The following is an 18,501-nucleotide window of genomic DNA, read 5'->3' as shown; positions in this document are numbered from 1 at the left end:
ATAGACAATAAATGCATTTCCCCCTTAATTTCTCAGGGTTTATGTATTTATTACTTTTTAAAACTTAGTATTTTTTAAAGTGGTTTCCATTTCTTTAAATCTGAATTATAAACTATCATTTCTGCCTTCATCCATCAGCCGGTATCCAGCATTGATATTGTTTTGCCCTGTATTGAAAATGAAACCAAAAATGGACAGATCCGTCGAGGCCTTCATCCTAAGAACAACAGTGATGTGTGATGTTAGAAATGTGCCTCTTTCTAAGGTAGTTACTATGCAGATACAGTTTAAGATGATGCATCATTGATGGTACCCACTGCTCCATGCACCGGCACATAGAAACCTCCTTGAGCCACTTGTCATACATAAAACCCTTTATTCTCTTTCCTTTCTTGTTCGCATTCAGCTGTTTTTCTGGATGAATGCACCCCCATTGAGTTACAAACTGTTGTTCCTGAGGGAAGAGTGGTGCACTGTCTCCACACAATGTCATCTCCTGTCTTTCCCAGCCTGTCTTCTCCCCTTGTGGTACCAGTCATTTCTCATTAGCAGGCGACACAGGCCTGATGCTTCCTGGGCGCTTGGCAGGGAGAAGTCCCCCAGTTAGAGGGCAGATAGTGGCTGCCGCTTACTACCTTCAACAGGTTGTTCTACTCCGCATATCTGCATTTTCTCATCTGTAACATTGGCATGATAATGGGGTTGTGGTGAGATTAGACCAGTTCGCGTTCATGTGCATATCTGCCTTTAGCACCCTGTCTGACACATAATAGGCTGTCAGTAAGCTGTTACTTTTATTATTTCCTGTGGCGTGGGAGGAGGACTCTATTACTTCAGAAGGCAGATTTGCCTTCCGTTAGCCCTTCTCTGTCCCACCTGTGAACCCCAGACATGCACCCAGCTGAGCACAGCGTGGAAGGGTGAGTGCGACAGCAGGGGTAGGCTCCCTGAGGAGTTGATGGAAAGTAGAGGTAGAAAGGCTTATGGGAGTTAGCCAGATGACGGGAGAAGATGACTCTTTAAGGAGCTGTGACACCATGTACACAGCGGATGGTGAGGGCAGAGCTGAAATGCAGGGACATGCAGCCCTGTGCAGCTGTCTGTAAGGCTGGACAGAATGCGAAGCAGACAGGCAGCTGGAGTGCGGCGAGAAAAGCAACTGCAAGGCCCTGAAGAACAGGTAGCTCGTGCTGAGAGGGCTGGAGTGTGTCCCAAGGAAAACGGAGGCATTCAAAGCTGTTGTATGATCAGATTTACATTCTAGAAATATGAATCTCATAGCTGTATTGATGACTGGTTTGGGGAGGCCAAGGTTTGACAGGCTATAGAACAGTTAGGAGACCCTCATAACAACTTTCTGCCTCCTCAAAACTGGGTGCTTCTAATCTTCAGTGAACTGGGAAATAGAAAACTGAGCCAAGTTATGTGTGAGTCTGAAATAAGGACATATAGATTCTGAGGGAGGGACTGAAAGGTTTTTTGTTTTTTTCTTGAAATTTAATTTTGTTTTAATTTGCTAATAGTTACATTTTTGTTTGCTTTATAAATTCATGGTACCTGTCTTTGTTCTGTTTAAATAAGCTCTCAGATAATTTAGGGTATCAGTCCTAACATTATGGAGCCCAACTGAATATATGGGTGTGGGATTATAGGAATAAGTTGATATTTTAATAACATACCTCAAAATTCCTGAAATTAATAGTCAACATGTTCCTTTGGTTAGTGTTTATACTGTCTCATGGATTTGGTTGCTTTGATTGGGCAGAATTGGAGAACTCTTCCACTTCTTCAGATAATTTGGCAACATTTAAATACATCTCAGCTATTGCACCAAACAGGAGCACATGGAGGTCCGTAAGGCGTGGTTTATGACCTCCCGTCCTTCGTGAATATTGACCAGTTTTACCTATACAGTTCCATGTCCTTCTTAGCAACATTAAGGACTCCTGGGAGGGAGGGGGAACCCAGTAGAACAGTACAGCAATTAAAAGCACTTATGTTCTAATTTTAGTGTGTGTGCTCCCTAAGTGAGCACCACTTGTATTCTATGTGCCTGTGCTGATTTCCCCCACTGTAGATTTAGAGCCAGTAGAGCTGTGATCTTTTTTATTTTATTATTATTTTTTCTAACCAGAAGTAATTTTGCCTCCCAGGGGACATTTCGCAATGTCTGAAGACATTTTTGTTTTTGATGGACTCTGCTGTGGGGAGGGGTGTGTGTGTGTGACAGTGATGCTATTAGATATAGCAGGTGGAGGCCAGGGATGCTGCTAAACTGCCCACAATGCACAGGGAAGCCTCCTCCCCTCCCCTGCCACCCACAGCCCAGAATCATCCAGTCTAAAATGTCAATAGAACCAAGGTTAATTATCCCTGCACTAGAGATACTGTCTATATTTATATAAGCTACTTTTGAAAATGTGAGCAGCTAGTTGAGGGGAATGATGGTAATTAGGCAGTGGTGGTGCTGGGTCCCTGGTGGTGTTGGGATGGTGCTGGACTACAGTGGGCATTCCACTCGCTCCTGCTCAGTAGTCTTTACTTCCAAGGGCATTGAAAAGGTTCATTGTTGGGGTGACCAGTTAGTTCAGTTGGTTAGAGCATGGTGCTGATAACACCAAGGTTGCTGGTTCAATCCCCGCATGGGCCACTGTGAGCTGTGCCCGCCTTAAAAGAGTCAACTATGCCATTGTAGCATGAAAGCAATGTGTAACCAATGACCATGGCTATTCCTCAATAAAATTTATTACAAAAACAAAAACAAAAAAAGGTTCATTGTCAAGTCCGGTGGGTGCTTGACCCTCATATACATCTTTGATATCACATGTGCCAGTTTCTTTACTACTCAGAGAGGCTTGAAAGGATTTATTTTTCTCTAAACATTGAATTTCCTTTGCTAAAGTTGGCCCATTGCTCACCCAAACTCATTAAATTAATAGGTTTTCATCACAGTATTTTGACCCTCATGTCACATGTTTTTAAATTCTATAAGGGCACAGCGAGGACTTGACATTATCCTTTTTCTTCACTTTCCTCTATGCCTGGCCCTAGACAAAAAGTCCTTTTAAGGACAAGCCTAAGGTAAAATTGTGAGTTCAAAGTTTACAATGCAACTTATCCCTAGCTTAAAAAAAAAAAATTCTGAGGACCTAGACTTAATTTATCTAGAAATAGTTCTAAAACTTTAGCTTCATATTCATTGATTCTTCCACTCCTCTTTGAAGACCTTCAGAAGTTTTTCAAACCTTGCAAAAGCAGGTCAGTCTATCTGCTGGGCCTTTTGAAGGGCAGTGAAACTTCATTTCATGCATTTTTTTCTACAGCTCCCTGTCTGTTCTCAGTGAAGGGAGGAAAAGAACAGAGGTCTCTCTGCTTGAGTGATTCTAAATGATCGCCTTTTTCAGATGCCTTTGTTTTGGGAACCGAATCAGCCATAATCTTCAGGGTTTTAAATGTCATTTTTAATACATCAGGAAACCCAAAGGCAGAAGAGTCTGGGAACAGAGTAAATAACATCGAAATGATTTTCGTAAGCAATTAAGTTTTTAATATGTGTTTACTGCACATCCTGTCTGGGGCCCGGGCTGAGTTTGAGTCCCTGAGACTGAAGTAATGTGCAGCAACCGTTTTTTTAACCAGGAAAGGCCTTCCCTACTCCCAGCCCACACGTCTTTGAGCTTCGCTGGCTCTTTTGAACAGAAGCCTTTCTCAATTTTGACGTGGTTCAGTGAACAAGGTTACTGTTTAAAAAACAGTGGCTGTCAAGTTGTATGTCTCATCCCGCTTTGGCCTGTCTGCTGCATGTACCTCAAGCCGTTTGAGAGATAATACTTAGGATGATTAAACAGCCCCGTCACTGATTCCTTGGTCTTTGCCTGGCTGAGGAGCCCAAAGCAAGAAAAGGGAGACATCCCGATATGTTGTAGCATATTCAAGAAAGAAGGATTTTAGGATGGAAGACGCTAAGCTGGACTGTAAGTTCTGGGGCTCAGAATGTGTTTTGAAACTCTTAATAAGGAAATACAGGAATCAGACGATCTTTCAACCAGTTTTGACAAAGTCACACTTTCAACAGGTGAAAGTACAGAGTAGGAAATCTTTTCAAAGAGTCTTTTGTTTGAAAAAAACCACTTGTTGGTTTTAATGTTCTCAGAAAAGGAGTGGGAATTTTAATGAAATAAAACGATCTTTGTTATATTCTATAGATAATGCATTTACACTTCTGTCTTCACTGTCCTGGAGCCATGTGATAACTTCTGTGAAAATGAAAGGCAAACCATCACAATTTTCCAGTTTCCATGGTCCCACTTGTTTCTTTTTGCAAAAATAAACTGAAAATTCTTAACAATTCCTAGGGTCTTCTTAAAGAAAGTACAGATCTAGCAGTAGGAGGCTACACACACCGTTATGCTGCTGCTGTCCAAAGAAAATTTTAGTACATAATTTATTGATGATTTCTTAATGCTTCTAATATTGGTATCCATATCAGATCAAGAAGATGTTGAAAAGTTATTGTTTTCCTATTTAGAGGGGTGAACTTGAAGAGTGCTGAATTTGCTCATTTAAAAGAAAGATCCTACTTCTCTTGCCTACCTCTTGGTTTTTTAATTTAGTTTAGTCTCTTGTTTTGTTTTTTTAATCAGAAACATTGCCTGCATTTTTCTCTTTTAACTTGCCTCACCACAATGCTTTTGATTTCATGGCGTGTAAACACTGAATACATGTGGGCTTCACTGAGAAAACTGTAGTCACTGAAATTGTATGTACTACGTTTTGGACAGGTATTTTTATCACCATATAGTCTTCTCTATGAGTTTCTTTATGTAGATCTTTTATCACGTTTAATTTTTAAGAGTAAGAAAGATGCTTTATTTACTAAACTATTTACCATTTTAAAATATGTCTTCATTTTTATAGATAATAATTTCCAATTTTATAATAAAAACACATATGCACTAAGAAAGAAATACGTGTAATATATAATGTCAGTATCCAGTAACCATTAGGAGATGGGTTATGGTATCAGTATGTGGTTTGCTTTTGGTATGTTATAATTATAAAATGTGGAGTCAGAGTGGCATATTAGAAATACCTTTGGAGTTGGACCTGAATCTGCCCTGTAGCTCTGGCACTAGTTCTGTGACTTTAGACAGACTATTTATACTCTTAAGTGTGCCAGTATCATTATTGTACAATGGGATTAATCTCTAATTTGCAGGATTATATATACATTAAACAAGAGATAAAGTGCCTCACCTAATGACTGGTTTCCCAGAAAAGAAAAAAAAATGGTGTTATTATTTTATTATATGTATTCGTTCAGTTAATTCACTCTCAAATTAACTTTGTACTTAATGAGTCTTTTTTATGGAGACAAATCTTTCTATGCACAAAGCATATTTACATATAATATTCAAGTATTAGGATAAGATGTAGTTGATCTATAAGTGGTGGGTTTCATAATGACTTTTTAAAGGAGGTAAAACACGATTGTTTGAATTGAATGAAATATGGGTTTCTGAGTAAGAAAATTAGATAAATGTCCAATAGATAAATCTGAAATAAGAGGGAGAAAATTGTTTATAAATCCAGATAGTTGGTCAAAAAATCCTAGATAAGTGGCTTTAAAATACTAAATTTTTCTAAGATGCTGGATTATGGCTTACTTTTCCAATTTCCATTTTTTAATTTGATATTTAGTAGACCTTGGGAAAGTAGAAAACAAACTCAGAAGCTTCATATTTCCATAAACTAAAATTTCAGTGTGAAAACCATAACTTTTGCAGGGTAGCGTGAAGGGGGACCTGGGGCAGCCCCCTGCTCATTCGTGAAAGTCCATACAGAGCAGAACCTCTTTTCACCATCAGTCTTCTCTGGAATAACTGTAATGAGGTATAAGAGTGACCCCACTGTAGACAAAAACTGCTTTCTATCCTTATTTGGCCCATTCTCACCTTAGCACTTACCACTTAGCTGATGTGATGTTTATTGTCTGTTTTCCCACACTGGAATGCATGCTCGATGAAGGCAGGGAATTTCTGCTATTTTGTTCACTGCTGTATCTCCAGCGCCTGGCAACCAGTAGCCACCTCATCAGTTTATCAAATTCCATATAATTTCACTGGTATGATGGGATATAAAACTGAAAGCAACAAAGAAACAAAACAAACAAATGATGAAACAAAAACTCACAGACACAGACACTAGTTTAGTGGTTACCAGAGGGTAAGGGGGACAGGGGATGGTAGATGAGGGTAAAGGGGGTCAAATATATGGTGATGGAAGGAGAACTGACTCTGGGTGGTGAACACACAATGTGATAAATAGATGATGTATTACAGAACTGTACACCTGAAATCTATGTAACTTTACTAACAGTTGTCACCCCAATAAACTTTCATTTAAAAAAATTAAAAAACATAATGAATCCATCCCTGGTCTTCAATAGGGCAAGAAGATAAGAAAGGCCACACATACTCACTTTATAAAACACACAAAATAACAGAAACAGGGATACAGTTTTATATAAAATCAAGAGTCATTGCACTAGATCATGCGAATTATTTCTATGGTTGACAGGGCACTAGTGGTTTGTTCCAACTTTTGGAAGAAGGAAAAAGTCAGCAGGAAATGTTACTACTATCTTCTGTTATAGATGATTAACCATGTGCCGAGTAGAACAGAAAACCAAAAAGTTTACTTCCTTGGTGAAAAATAGTCACAATAAGGACTCTAGAAAAATATTTTGTGATAAAATGCCAGGTCCCAAGCCCAATGAGACCCCTCCCACTTTGAGCGCTGGACGAGGAGCACTCTGGTTGGGAGGGGCGGCCTCTTCCACACCCGTAGTGAAAATCCCACAGCCTGGCAAACTCAAGCGCCTTTACCAGGAACTTTATGTTTGGAGTATTTTTTTTAGAAGCTAAACATTTGTTAAAGCATTCACAAAATACTAGCCATTCTTAGACTTAAATCAAATATATACCTTTATCAAGAAAACACCAATGTTATACTTTAGAATCAAATAACCAGATTTTAACACTCAGTTCTAACACTGTGTGACCACAAACAAACCCCGCTGAACTTCTCTGAGCTCCAATCCCCTCCCCTATAAAATGGCAACAGTCATACCTGCTGAATCAACTTAAGATGGTCAAGTGAGTTTATACAAAAAGTGTTTTTCAACCCGTAAAGCAAATTGTAGTCTTACTCGAAACTAAAAAAATAATGCAAACTTTTTCCTTAAATGAGAATTTAAGAGGTTTATAACTTTATATATATTCTATATTTGTCAAAATATCATTAACTAGGAGTGGGGACCAAAACAGTAAAAGACTAAGGTACATTTTTTAAAGCCATATTTAGAAAAAATAAATTTTTAGAAAACACTGTAGCATGGTTGTTGAGATACTAGGACTTAAAGCTAAATCGATATGGATTTGATTTACGATTGAGCCATGTTCGTTAGACAAAGTTCTTAAAGTTCTTAACTTCTTTGAGTCTCGGGTCTCATCTCTGTACAGTGGGGAGAGCATTACCTAACATGCAGACTTACTGTGAAGAATAAATTGAGTGAGACAAGGGTTTAACATGTATAGTCTGGAACATATAGATGTTCAGTAAATGGCACTCGGGTTTATGGTTATTAATTCTTTAGCAATATCATTGTATATATCATTTGCCTTTTAAACGGTATGGATGCAAACTTTTAAACTGTATTAATCTGGTAGAAAGTTTTACAGAGAAAATGATTCTCTGATTTTCCATAACTTTTACTTTTCTGAGCCTGATGCTATTTAGAGTAGGTGGTCTTTGAAACAAATAGCAATATACAATTAAAGTTTTCCGGTACCATCATTCACTTCCCTAAGCCTCCTGAGATCTCAAAGTATCTTAGGTTAAATGGAGCTTAGCTCACTCCTCCATAGCAAAACACACAGATATTCATAAGGAAAGAGCACTGGCGGGGGCATATCAAGGACAGAAGTTAGAAATTCTCTTTCTAGGGAAAGTGTATTGCTTGTGAATCTTCTGTGCTGTCCGGCCAGAGTTGCTCTGGCTCAAAGATAAAAATCTGCTGGCTATGTTGAAGAAATGAAATAGAATGAAAGAACAAGGAGAAACTTACATCAATAACAAGGGCATCAAGATAGTAACACATATTGTCATAAAACCTAAAAATGTTTAATTTCTAGAGTTTACCACTTAAAAGTGTAAAGTGCAAACCATACATTAAAAACCACCAATCCTTTCTCATAGCATTTCACTGAATCATTCACAATGTCTGGTGAATAGTGTCTGACCTGAAATTTTATTACAAAATTGCAAGCATTGGTATACTATCTTGACATTATAATTTATTTTTCTTATCAGGAAAAGTGACATGAATAAATAACTGGCAGTTGAACTATAGGCCAATTTCAAAACAGGTTAAAATTTTAATACCTAAGAATCATTCTCATGTAGAAGCTATAAGACCTATTTTGTCTAAAAAAGATAATGCTATAATCCATTTCTGGATCATAAACCTGTTAATTGATATAACTATGCTCTTAATGTCTTACCACACACAGAATAAAATAACATTGCCTGAATAGCAAGTAACATAGTGAAGGACCAAGAAGGTAAAAGTTAATATTTAAGCTTTCCAGTTACTTGATCTAATATTAACAATGCAGTTTTCATGTTTTTCTCTAACACAATAGTTATAAAAGTACTGAGCCAAAGATTAACATTTGTATAACATTTGCTTAAGTCTTGCTTTGATTATTTGAATTTTGTATTTTACTTCTGATAATCAAAATAAGTAATTTAAATATGGAAGCATTTAAGTATGATGTTTTTATAAATCAGGGCTATCAGTACTAGTCAACAACCATGGTCAAGGTAAAAAGTAAAACAAGTGTGTCGTTCAGGAATTTTAGTTGGATTCAAATTATGCAAAAACATAAGAACTAAACAAAGCTGTTTACATACTTGAAGTGTATCTGTACGTATGTCAGAGTTCTCTTAGCAAACTCATGGAGTTTGGCATATATTTTAACATTATTAAGTATGTTTTTAAATATTTATGTATTTTCTTACATATTTTTAAAGATATACAATGGATTTTAATAATAAGATGGGCCCTTGGGGTAAGATAGCTCTCAGTTGTGTCAGTTTTGTATAGTGTTTTAGACTTTTTGTAGACGTTATACCAGCTGTAAGCAATAGCAACTGAGTTGGCTGAAATCCTGTTATGGGAACCTAAGAGTTGTACACACCTTAGAATGTGTGAAATGGAAATGATGTGTTTTCATGGGGTCTAGAGGAGGGCTAGGTTCTTCAGGAACTATTAATGGTGCAGTAGGATTAAAGCAGTTGATTTTTTTTTTTTTTAATTCTGAGATGGATCTTGGACTTTGCTTTAGTGTGATGTATGTTACAACAGCCACTTCACAGCAAGGGGTGAGCTAAATGGTCCCATGATGGTGAGTGAGGCCAGGTTCTACAAGTCACAATCCAGGAAATTGTAAACTTGCTTATACTGACAGTTAGGGGTGTGACAGAGGACCCTTCATACCTAGAAGAAATCAGTCTTTGCAAATGAAATACAGCAGGATAGACTTGTTTTCTTTTGCTTTGTGTTATATGTAAGTTGTTTTTTGGTGAAGAAATAGGGAGATAAACCAATTTCTCTTGACAAAAACATCTGCATATTTTTCAATCACCTTTTTGTAAACATGCTTCCTAAATTTTTCCATATATATATATATATTTAAAATTACCAAAGTGTAACATAGCATTATGGAAAGTTTGGCAAAAACAAAAAAGGAAAATCACCCATAATCCTGTTACCCTACTGTAGCTTTGGCAATTTGGGGATATTCCTTTTCAGTATCCATGTGTATACCTATAATCTAATTATTTTTATTAAGGGTTATGTCATGAGCAGTTATTCGTGGTACTGCCTTACTCTTAGCACTTTTATTTTGACTGGTTAGGTAACCATCCGTGGAAGGGATATTCCCTCATTGACTCTTGTTGCTTTTCATCTTTTACATGTTTAAGTGGTTGCTGGGGAGGAAAAACTTCCTTTATTCTTTTAGGTTAAGTCCCTGCAGGACTATAAATTAAATTAACATAGAATAGATGAACAAAGGAAAGGCACACAATTTTAATTAATTTTTATGTACTTAGAAGTTCACCGAAAAGGAGTGAAACTTAAAGTAAGTGAGTTTAGACTCAGGGGCTTACAGACCCTTTTAACAAAGGAAAGGGGGTTTGGGCTTCCGGGTCCAATAAATTGCTGGGAAGTGACTAGGAAATACAGAGAGAGCTAATAGGAGATAAGGGTTAGTGTAGTAGGGTTTCTCTCAGTGGGCACTTACAGTGAAATGTAAGTGGTGTGTCTTTGTTGATATAAGTACCAATAATAAATGGTTTGGGCTGGATGCTCTGAAGCTATTTCTTCACTCAGTTACCTTAAAAAGAAAAATTTATTTTACCAAATTCGGGCCAAATTTTTTACCCAGTCAGTGTCCATGTGGACATAAAGCATAAGAAAACCAAGTTAATTCACCAGAATTTACCCTATACAAGAGAGAAGGTGAGAATCCTGATGGCTAAAATCATCATAAAATTTTTCTCCTGTTTATGGTTAATGGAAAGAAGTCTCTTTTTTCCAACATCTCTTCTCATTGCAGGACGAGCCCCTCACCAGTTACCCCAAGTCATTAGATGGCCTGACCGCTTCTAGATCCTCAAACTCACTCCTTGACCATTCCCTGCAGTTTTCAGAAGGCATATTATGACACATTCAAATCAAGGAATTTTAGGGCTGTCATCATCAGCTAATTCCCTTTGGGCAGAATCTTAAGCAATGCGTTTGAAAACTCTGAAGCGGCTTTGATTTATTATAAATTAATGACATAGGATGTTCATTAATTATTAAGCTTTGTTGAAATATGCTGAATGTTGTATGTGGGTTTTACAGCCAATAGCTGTCATCAGAATGTTTTGAAATTATACCCATGAGGAAAATAAAAAGGTTTTTACCTCCACGCATTTGCAGTTGCTTGTTAGTTTGCAGTAACCTTCAAAGAAAAGGGGGTGGGGGGGTGAGGGGGACATTGATTTATGCTGCTTAGCCTCTCCTCTTCCGAGAAAATTTGTCCACTTTGAATAAAAAATGTTTCCTATCTAAAAAAGCCCCTCTTCAGCGTAAGAATTTAATACTTAAGATACTATTGATTTTATACTGAAGTATTAAATTCTTGATATTGTAGTAAGATAGGTAAAAGTATTCCATGGTGGGAATTACATGCCATCAAAATATCTACATTTATGATGTGGTAGGGGTGAATTGTTATTTAAAAACAAATTAAATGAAGAAATTTCCTTGGAAATAAGTATTGGATTCTAAGTTGTTTTGGTTATAGTTTTTCTACCTAGAGTTTTGTCCTGAATTGTGTTGGTGTGAAGAACAAAAGGCTTAACAGAAGCCCCATAGAATCTGAAATAGCATTCATTCAGGTTCCTTTGTTATGTTTCTCCATAGAGCTGTGTTCTTCCCTCATCCCAGCTTACAATGTAACTTGTCAGTCCTGTCATTTGGTGAATGTCTGTGTCGTGTAGCCTGTAAGCTCCACGTGGGCAGGCCTGTGCCTGCTTCTGCCCAGTGTGTAGCACACGGATATAGGCACTCAGTGCGCTGGGAGGATGGATGGAAGGATGGATGGAGAAGGGCTCTTTTAGTCATTCCAACCTTCCATGAAGCCTCTTTAAAGGCAACACGGCATGAATAGTCATGTTTTCCTTTCTCAGCAACTGATTGGAAGGATCACTTTGTTACTTCTTTCCTTCTGCATCTTGTATCTGTCAGGCATTGCTGTAACACCGTTTGGTAGATTGGGAATGCCTTATGAGAATTCATTGCCCTTTAACAATTACAGCCTTTTAAAAGGCTTGACCCTCATCCTACAAAGGTTTAAATAACAGTATTGCCAAAAGGACCTTATTGCAGCTAAGCTCATATATAAACATTTTCTAGTGTAGTGGAGGAAAGCTTTTTCCTTCACCCCTTCTAGGTTCTTTTGGCTGGTCTAATCATTAAATTGGCACAAGACACATTAACAGGAGGGAAAAAAGACAAATTTTGTATGTACGGAGGTCTCATAGATATGGGACCAAAGAGGGCACTAGAGCAGGCTGTTTATATATGTTTTAGACAAAGAAACAATACATTTATGAAGAATTGACAAAACTAAAGAAGCTTAGGCTTGAGTACTAATTAGTGAAGAAACTAAGCCGGCTGACACAGCCTTCTGAGCCCTGGCTTTCATATCTCTAATGGTAAGGATTTCTCTCTACCCCCTGAAGCAGGGAGGGCACCTTTCACATGGAAGATTTATTTCCTGCTTTTAGGGGGACAAAGGAAGGTCAGAGTGCCCTTCTTGTACTGGCTGTTAAATAACTTTAATTCAAAATAATCAATATGCCAATGTGGGACATTTTGGGGTAGCCTGCTTTGAACCCCATCACCAGCACAGTCCATATTTCTCAGAATCTGCTTATTCTTTCAGAAGTCTTGAAACAGCTTCTTATTTCTAATTGCTTGGACTTCCTTGCCTTTTTTTTTTCCTTTTATATTATTATATTGCATTTTAGCAGAGTGATGTAGGAAGGTTATTGCTTAAGAAAAGTTTTGAGTGATAACTTTCAGGATAAATTGATATTAAAAGAACAATATTATTTTCAATTTTCTTACAGCACCAAGTACTTAAGTATTTTTTCAAAATAAGGATGCTTATTCAGCCAATTTTTGAGATTTTTATTTTGCTTTAAGTATTATAGTTTAAAGACCTAAAGTTTGTTTTATTAGAAATGATATTAAAACACATCTCTTTATTTCCTATTTTTGCTGTATTGAAAAAAAAAAGGATACAGAAGCTCTGAAAAAAGAAACAGAAATATTTAGTTTTAATTTTTCTTTTAATTTATGTTTGTGGGGTGTGAGAGAGAATGTGTGTGTTTTAGTTTAAAATACCCTGAGTGTGTCATAAATACTTAAGTTTTTTTTATCCTTAACTATTATTCAGTAGAAGTGAATATTACTATATTAAAAACAGTTTGAGCATTCAGTGTATACAGTACAAATTAATTTTCTAGAATGCAGGTGTCTAATATGCTGGAGTCAGGGAATAACCTTAAAAAGGGAGTTTTACACAGAACAATATGTTCATTACACAGCTCTCTGTTAGTTTGACTTAATATAAGATTAGATTTTAGAATATATATCTACAAGAATTAGTGTACTGTATAGTCCCCATAAATATAGCTCCTTGAAACTGAGCTTGTGCTAACTATTGAGTAACAGGAGTATAAGATCTTGTACTCTGGGCAAGTTTCTGGAATACATTCTATGTTGTCAGTTAATAGTGGAATCACATGATTTAACTAACAGTTGACCTTGGGGTAGAGTTGATCTGATCACATGAAAACTGAGAGACCTAACAAAGATATATGGTTAAATAGTTACTCCGCTCTAGAGAGTACCAGTGGGCAAGGCCAAACTTCTTTAAATAATTTAAACTGGGTCATTTGCTGAATTTTTATTCATTAAAGGCCCAAAATTGAACTTGCAAGGGCATGCTTAATATAATTTTGGCCTAGGAAATTTTTCAGAAAGCACCCATGAAATAACAAACACCTTTAGCTTTAACCCATCTTTCTGACAATAGTTGCATAGTAGGGCCATTGTTTGAGTTATTCTTAGATCATGCAGTAGGGTCATGTTTGTATAAAAGGGAATACTTGTATTTCTGTTCTGTGTTGGGCCTGTTTACAGCTTATCCAAAAATGGTATCAAATTTTTTAAGAAAACATGAAAAAACACTATTCTATACCACTAAAAATGATTAAATTATACCTAAAGAAATGGTTCCCATTGACATTGACTCTACCATATAAATTCGGAATAAGTATCAGCAGCCTGTGTTGAGTTTATATTATTTAGCTTATATCAAATGCTTGTCCAGAGAGTCAAAGGATAAATGAGTCCAAAATATGATTCAAACTTTATTACATTATTTCTGGAGGATTTCATCACAAAGCAATAAAGAGAATAAAGTAACATAAAGTACAATGGTCCTCAACTTTGGTGTACATCTGATATAACCATGATGCTTGTTAAAAGTGAGGATTCCGAGGCCCCACCCTACAGATTCAAATTCTGTAGGTCTGAAGTGGGCATAAAAATCTGCATTTTCAACAAATACTCAGGTATTTCTGATAAAGGTGGCTCATGGGCCCTACTCTAAGAAACATTGGTTGGCCTTCAAACATTTTTGCTTGCATGAATCCTAGAAGAAATTTGAAAAACCGTGTACCCTTGTATAGCCTTAGAAATTGAAACCCAAAATTATTTCTTTTAAAATAGTTTGAATACTTTTGAAGAATTTAATTTTAGAAAATTGCATAGTGTATACATGCTTTAAATACATTTTTATCAAAACTTTGAAGCTACAGATTTAGCTCATTCATTTTATCCTCCCCCCAAAAACTGATTAATTTAACAATCAGCTATATCATACTTGTGACTTCGTGATAGAAAAAGACTAACTTCATTTTTTAATGTAAATAAGTATATTAATTTGTGCTCTATGACAATAACACATTAATATAGATAGACAGGTAAAGCAAACCTTTTTATTTGTGGAGTAGAAAAACTTTTCCTCTACCCTCTTAGGCATATTAACTGAGGCCTGCAAATTAAACTTTCAAAAGACAGATTAAAAGGGGGAAAGGCATATGTTTCTTTAATGACGTTAATATGTTTTACATGCAAGGGGCCTCACAGAAAAGAAGTGAAAAACCAAAGAGGCAGTTAAACCCAGGGGCTTATATACAATTTTTTTAAAAAGATTTTTATTGGGGAATTTGGGGGATGGGAACAGTGCTGGGGAATTGGGGGAAGGGGAACAGACAAGTTGCTGTCGTTTTTGTTCTTCACTCTAGTTGTGGAGGACGTTGCTTCACTTGCCCAAGTTGGCACCATCATTGCGCTCTTCCCGGGTGAGGCAGATCAGTCGCTGGCTTCTGGATAGCCGCTCACTGCGGCTGCTGGCCGCTCATGCTGGCTGCTGGCTACATACGGTAGCCCATGGCAACCCACTGCCACGGGCTGCAGCCTATGCCGTTGCCGGCGACTCACAGCAGCCCAGCTCCAGGTTGAGCTGTTGTTCAGCATCTTAGCTGTAGAGGGCAGTGTCACTGGCCCTCATATGTGGGATCCGAACCGGGGTCCTCTGGCGTCCCAAGCCAGTTCTTAACTATCGCGCCACTCGGCCGGCCCTTATATACAATTTTTAAAAAGGGTAGCAGATTGTGGAGAAGTGACTAGACAAAAGGGAGTTTGGACATCTAGGGGAGGTAAATGTTGGGAAGATAAATATATGGGAGAAGCAAATGGTAGATAAGGGTTATTTAGAAAGATTTGTAATGCAGACTCAAGTTGTCTCTGGTGATAAGTCATTCTCCTCTCCCTGGTATGGGAAAGGAGAGTACCTTTATAAATGGAAATTTGTCACCTTCACAAAGGGAAATTTATGCCCTGCTTATTTGCCTGTAGCTCAAAATAATCAATATGCCAAAGTGGCACATTTTGGAATGGCATATCCTATCCCCTTCATTTACATATTACAAAACAAGGCTCTGAGCTCATAGTCTTTCTTGCCTGCTCTCCGAGGATCCTCATCAGGAGCAGTGCGTTTTCTCATCATTCTTTGGTGGCAATTCAGAGGTTTTACACCCTGAACCAGGACCCTCACAACACTCAGGATTCCTAAGTGGTGTGCCTTTCTTGTAATAGTAGGAGAAGGAGAATATGGAAAGTGAGACGGGAGGGGTTTTAGGAAAGAATCTGGAATTTGGTTCCCTTAAAACCTTTCATGTATGTGTACACCCTTAAGCAAGGGTTCTTAACCCAGATCTTGTGAATTTGGATGAGGAGAGTAATTACATCTTTATTTCCAGTAACCTCTCCTGGGAATGGAATGTTTACTTTAATTATGAATGTGAGCCTCAAACCTAGAGTAGTATTGACATCAATAGAAGTCAGATATTTTTCACATCACATTACAGTTTATTCAGATCTCTCAAAAGGTGATTTAAGCTCTCACTGCTTTGATATCATGACAGCTATTAGACATGCCCCTAGATTTTTGTATTTAATGGGTTAATAAAGAAGCACATATATTTCTATAGTTATAAGCATTTTAATATCTTGATAACCTCTTAAATATGGTTGTATTTTTTGTCATTCTGTGTATTTTAATTTAAGCATTTAAAAATATTATCCTGAGAAGGGATTCAGCCTGACCTGTGCCAAAGGAATCCAAAGCAGGAAAAAGGTTAAAACCCTTTTGTGGAAAGACTTCAGGTACCCGTAAAACCATGCTTACCCAGTTCGACGGGTGCTGGGCTAGGGGCAGGCTGAAGCCCACCAACTCCTCTTAAACGATTCTCCAGAAACCCAGATTAGCCTTTTTTGCCAAGGAATGAAAAATGTGAAAAATCACTTAAGTCTGTGGGAGACAAATCCTATTTTAAATTGTGTAATCCATTGGTTCCAAATCAGGGATGTACATCAAACTCCCCCAGAGAGCTATTTAAAAATACTCAGCTAAGCTTTATACCTCAATATGGCAGCTCAGCAGGTCTGAGTGGGACCCAGACATTTCTGTGCTAAAGGCCTATAGGTGATTTTCCCAGATATTTCCATGCTAAAGGCCCATAGGTGATTTTCATACAAACCCTCAAATGAGAACTAGTGCTATAAACACAAGTGCTTTGAAAGCTTGTTCTATAAGAACTGTTTTAAGCATCACATTTTTAAAGATTGATTTTGATTGAAAAATATTCATGGCAAGAAATGAGGAAGATTCACTTTATGGTTTGGAGCTTGTAACTACTTAAAACATCTTTTGCTGTTGCAGGAGGTGGGGGGGGGGTCTTGACCATCAGTCACTGGTGGCCCTGAAACTTTCTGAAGTTGCATGTATGGTTTTTCAGAGTAAGGGGCCAGTGGCTTTTCTGAGATTTGCAAGGGAGTTCACATGATCTAAAAAGGTGGGACAGAGGAGGCAGGAAAGAGTTTCCCATATATTGAGACAGTAAAATTTAATTGTGAAATGACCAAAAAGACAAAATTATTACACCTGCTAAGGAAATAATTAGAGAACACCATTAATTCTATGGGAAAAACATTGAACTATAGCTCTAATTATTTAATTTTATCAGTATTTTCTTTTTTATATTATTAATTCCTGGTATCAACATACTTATATTTGTTTTTTGCAAGACAAGCACAGTGTCATAGGTAGAGTGGCACAATTAGGTAGTGTGCTTTTTTAAAACCTAATTTATTTTTTATTTAAGTATAGTTGGTATACAATATTAGTTATAATAGTTTCAGGTGTACAATACAGTGATTCAATATTTTTATACCTTACAGTGTGATTACCCCGCTGCTTCTAGTAATCATCTGTCACCATGCAGTCTTAGCGCAGTGTTGTTGACAATATTCCCCTTCACCATTTTCACTCATTCCCCCATCCCCTCCTTTCTGGTAACTATACCTTTGATGTCTGTTACTATGAGTCTGTTTTTGTTTGTTCATTTGTTTTGGGCTTTTTAGATTCCACATGTAAGTGAGACCGTGTGGTATTTTTCTCTGCCTGACTTATCATTTAGCATAATAACCTGTAGATCCATCCATGTTTCACAAATGCAAGACTTTATTTTTTATTGCTGTGTAATAATGTGTGTGTGTGTGTTGTGTGTATGTATTCACGCATACATGCACCACATGTTCTTTATTCATCTACTGATGGACGCCTATGTTGCTTCCATATCTTGGCTATTGTAAATACTGGTGCAGTGAACATAAAACTCCTAGGAGAAAACATAGGTAGTAAACTATTTGACATCAGTATGAGTAATATCTTTTTGGATACGTGCCTGCGAGCAAGGGAAACAAAAGCAAAAATAAGCAAATGGAACTTCATCAAACTAAAAAGCTTCTGCACAGCAAAGGAAACCATCAAGAAAACGAAAAAGACAACCAACTGGGAGAATATATTCGCAAATGATATTATCTGATAAGGGGTTGATATCCAAAATATATAACAAACTCTTACAACTCAATAACAAAAAAATAAACAATCCAATTGAAAACTGGACAGAGGACATGAAAACTTTTTCTCCAAAGAGACATTACAGATGGCCAACAGACATGAAAAGATGCTCAACATCACTAATCAGCAGAAAAATGCAAATCAGAACCACAGTGACTAATCACCTCACACCTGTCAAAATGACTATTATAAAAAACTTAGCAAATAAGTATTTTTGGTGCTATACATTAGGTGAAAATTAAGATGAAAATATTAAAATATGTCGAGTGCTTATTGTGCTTAAAAATCCAAAAGCAAAAAGATCGTTAAAAAAAGACTTAAAAAA

The 18,501-nt window shown here is 37.1% G+C and overlaps 1 protein-coding gene across 11 annotated transcripts in view; it reads left to right on the top strand.

The window, feature by feature from the left end:
• MAP7 (microtubule associated protein 7) overlaps positions 1-18,501 on the top strand; it is a 173,444-nt gene that overhangs the window by 75,270 nt on the left and 79,673 nt on the right. Inside the window, exon 1 of one of the 11 annotated variants that reach the window (XM_019648100.1) lies at positions 3,791-3,974. The exons of 9 other annotated variants lie outside the window; for them this stretch is intronic. In XM_019648100.1, coding sequence (XP_019503645.1) covers positions 3,953-3,974 — 22 coding nt within the window. In that variant the 5' untranslated portion in view covers positions 3,791-3,952. Of the gene's footprint in view, positions 1-3,790; positions 3,975-18,501 lie in introns of those variants that run through there. One more of the 11 variants, XM_019648102.1, reaches the window with a different exon arrangement.

This window comes from Hipposideros armiger, unplaced genomic scaffold (assembly GCF_001890085.2).
Source record: "Hipposideros armiger isolate ML-2016 unplaced genomic scaffold, ASM189008v1 scaffold_120, whole genome shotgun sequence".
Classification (NCBI taxonomy): Eukaryota; Metazoa; Chordata; class Mammalia; order Chiroptera; family Hipposideridae; genus Hipposideros; species Hipposideros armiger.
The sequence above is the reverse complement of the archived record's forward strand: the minus strand, read 5'-3'. Positions and strand labels throughout refer to the sequence as shown.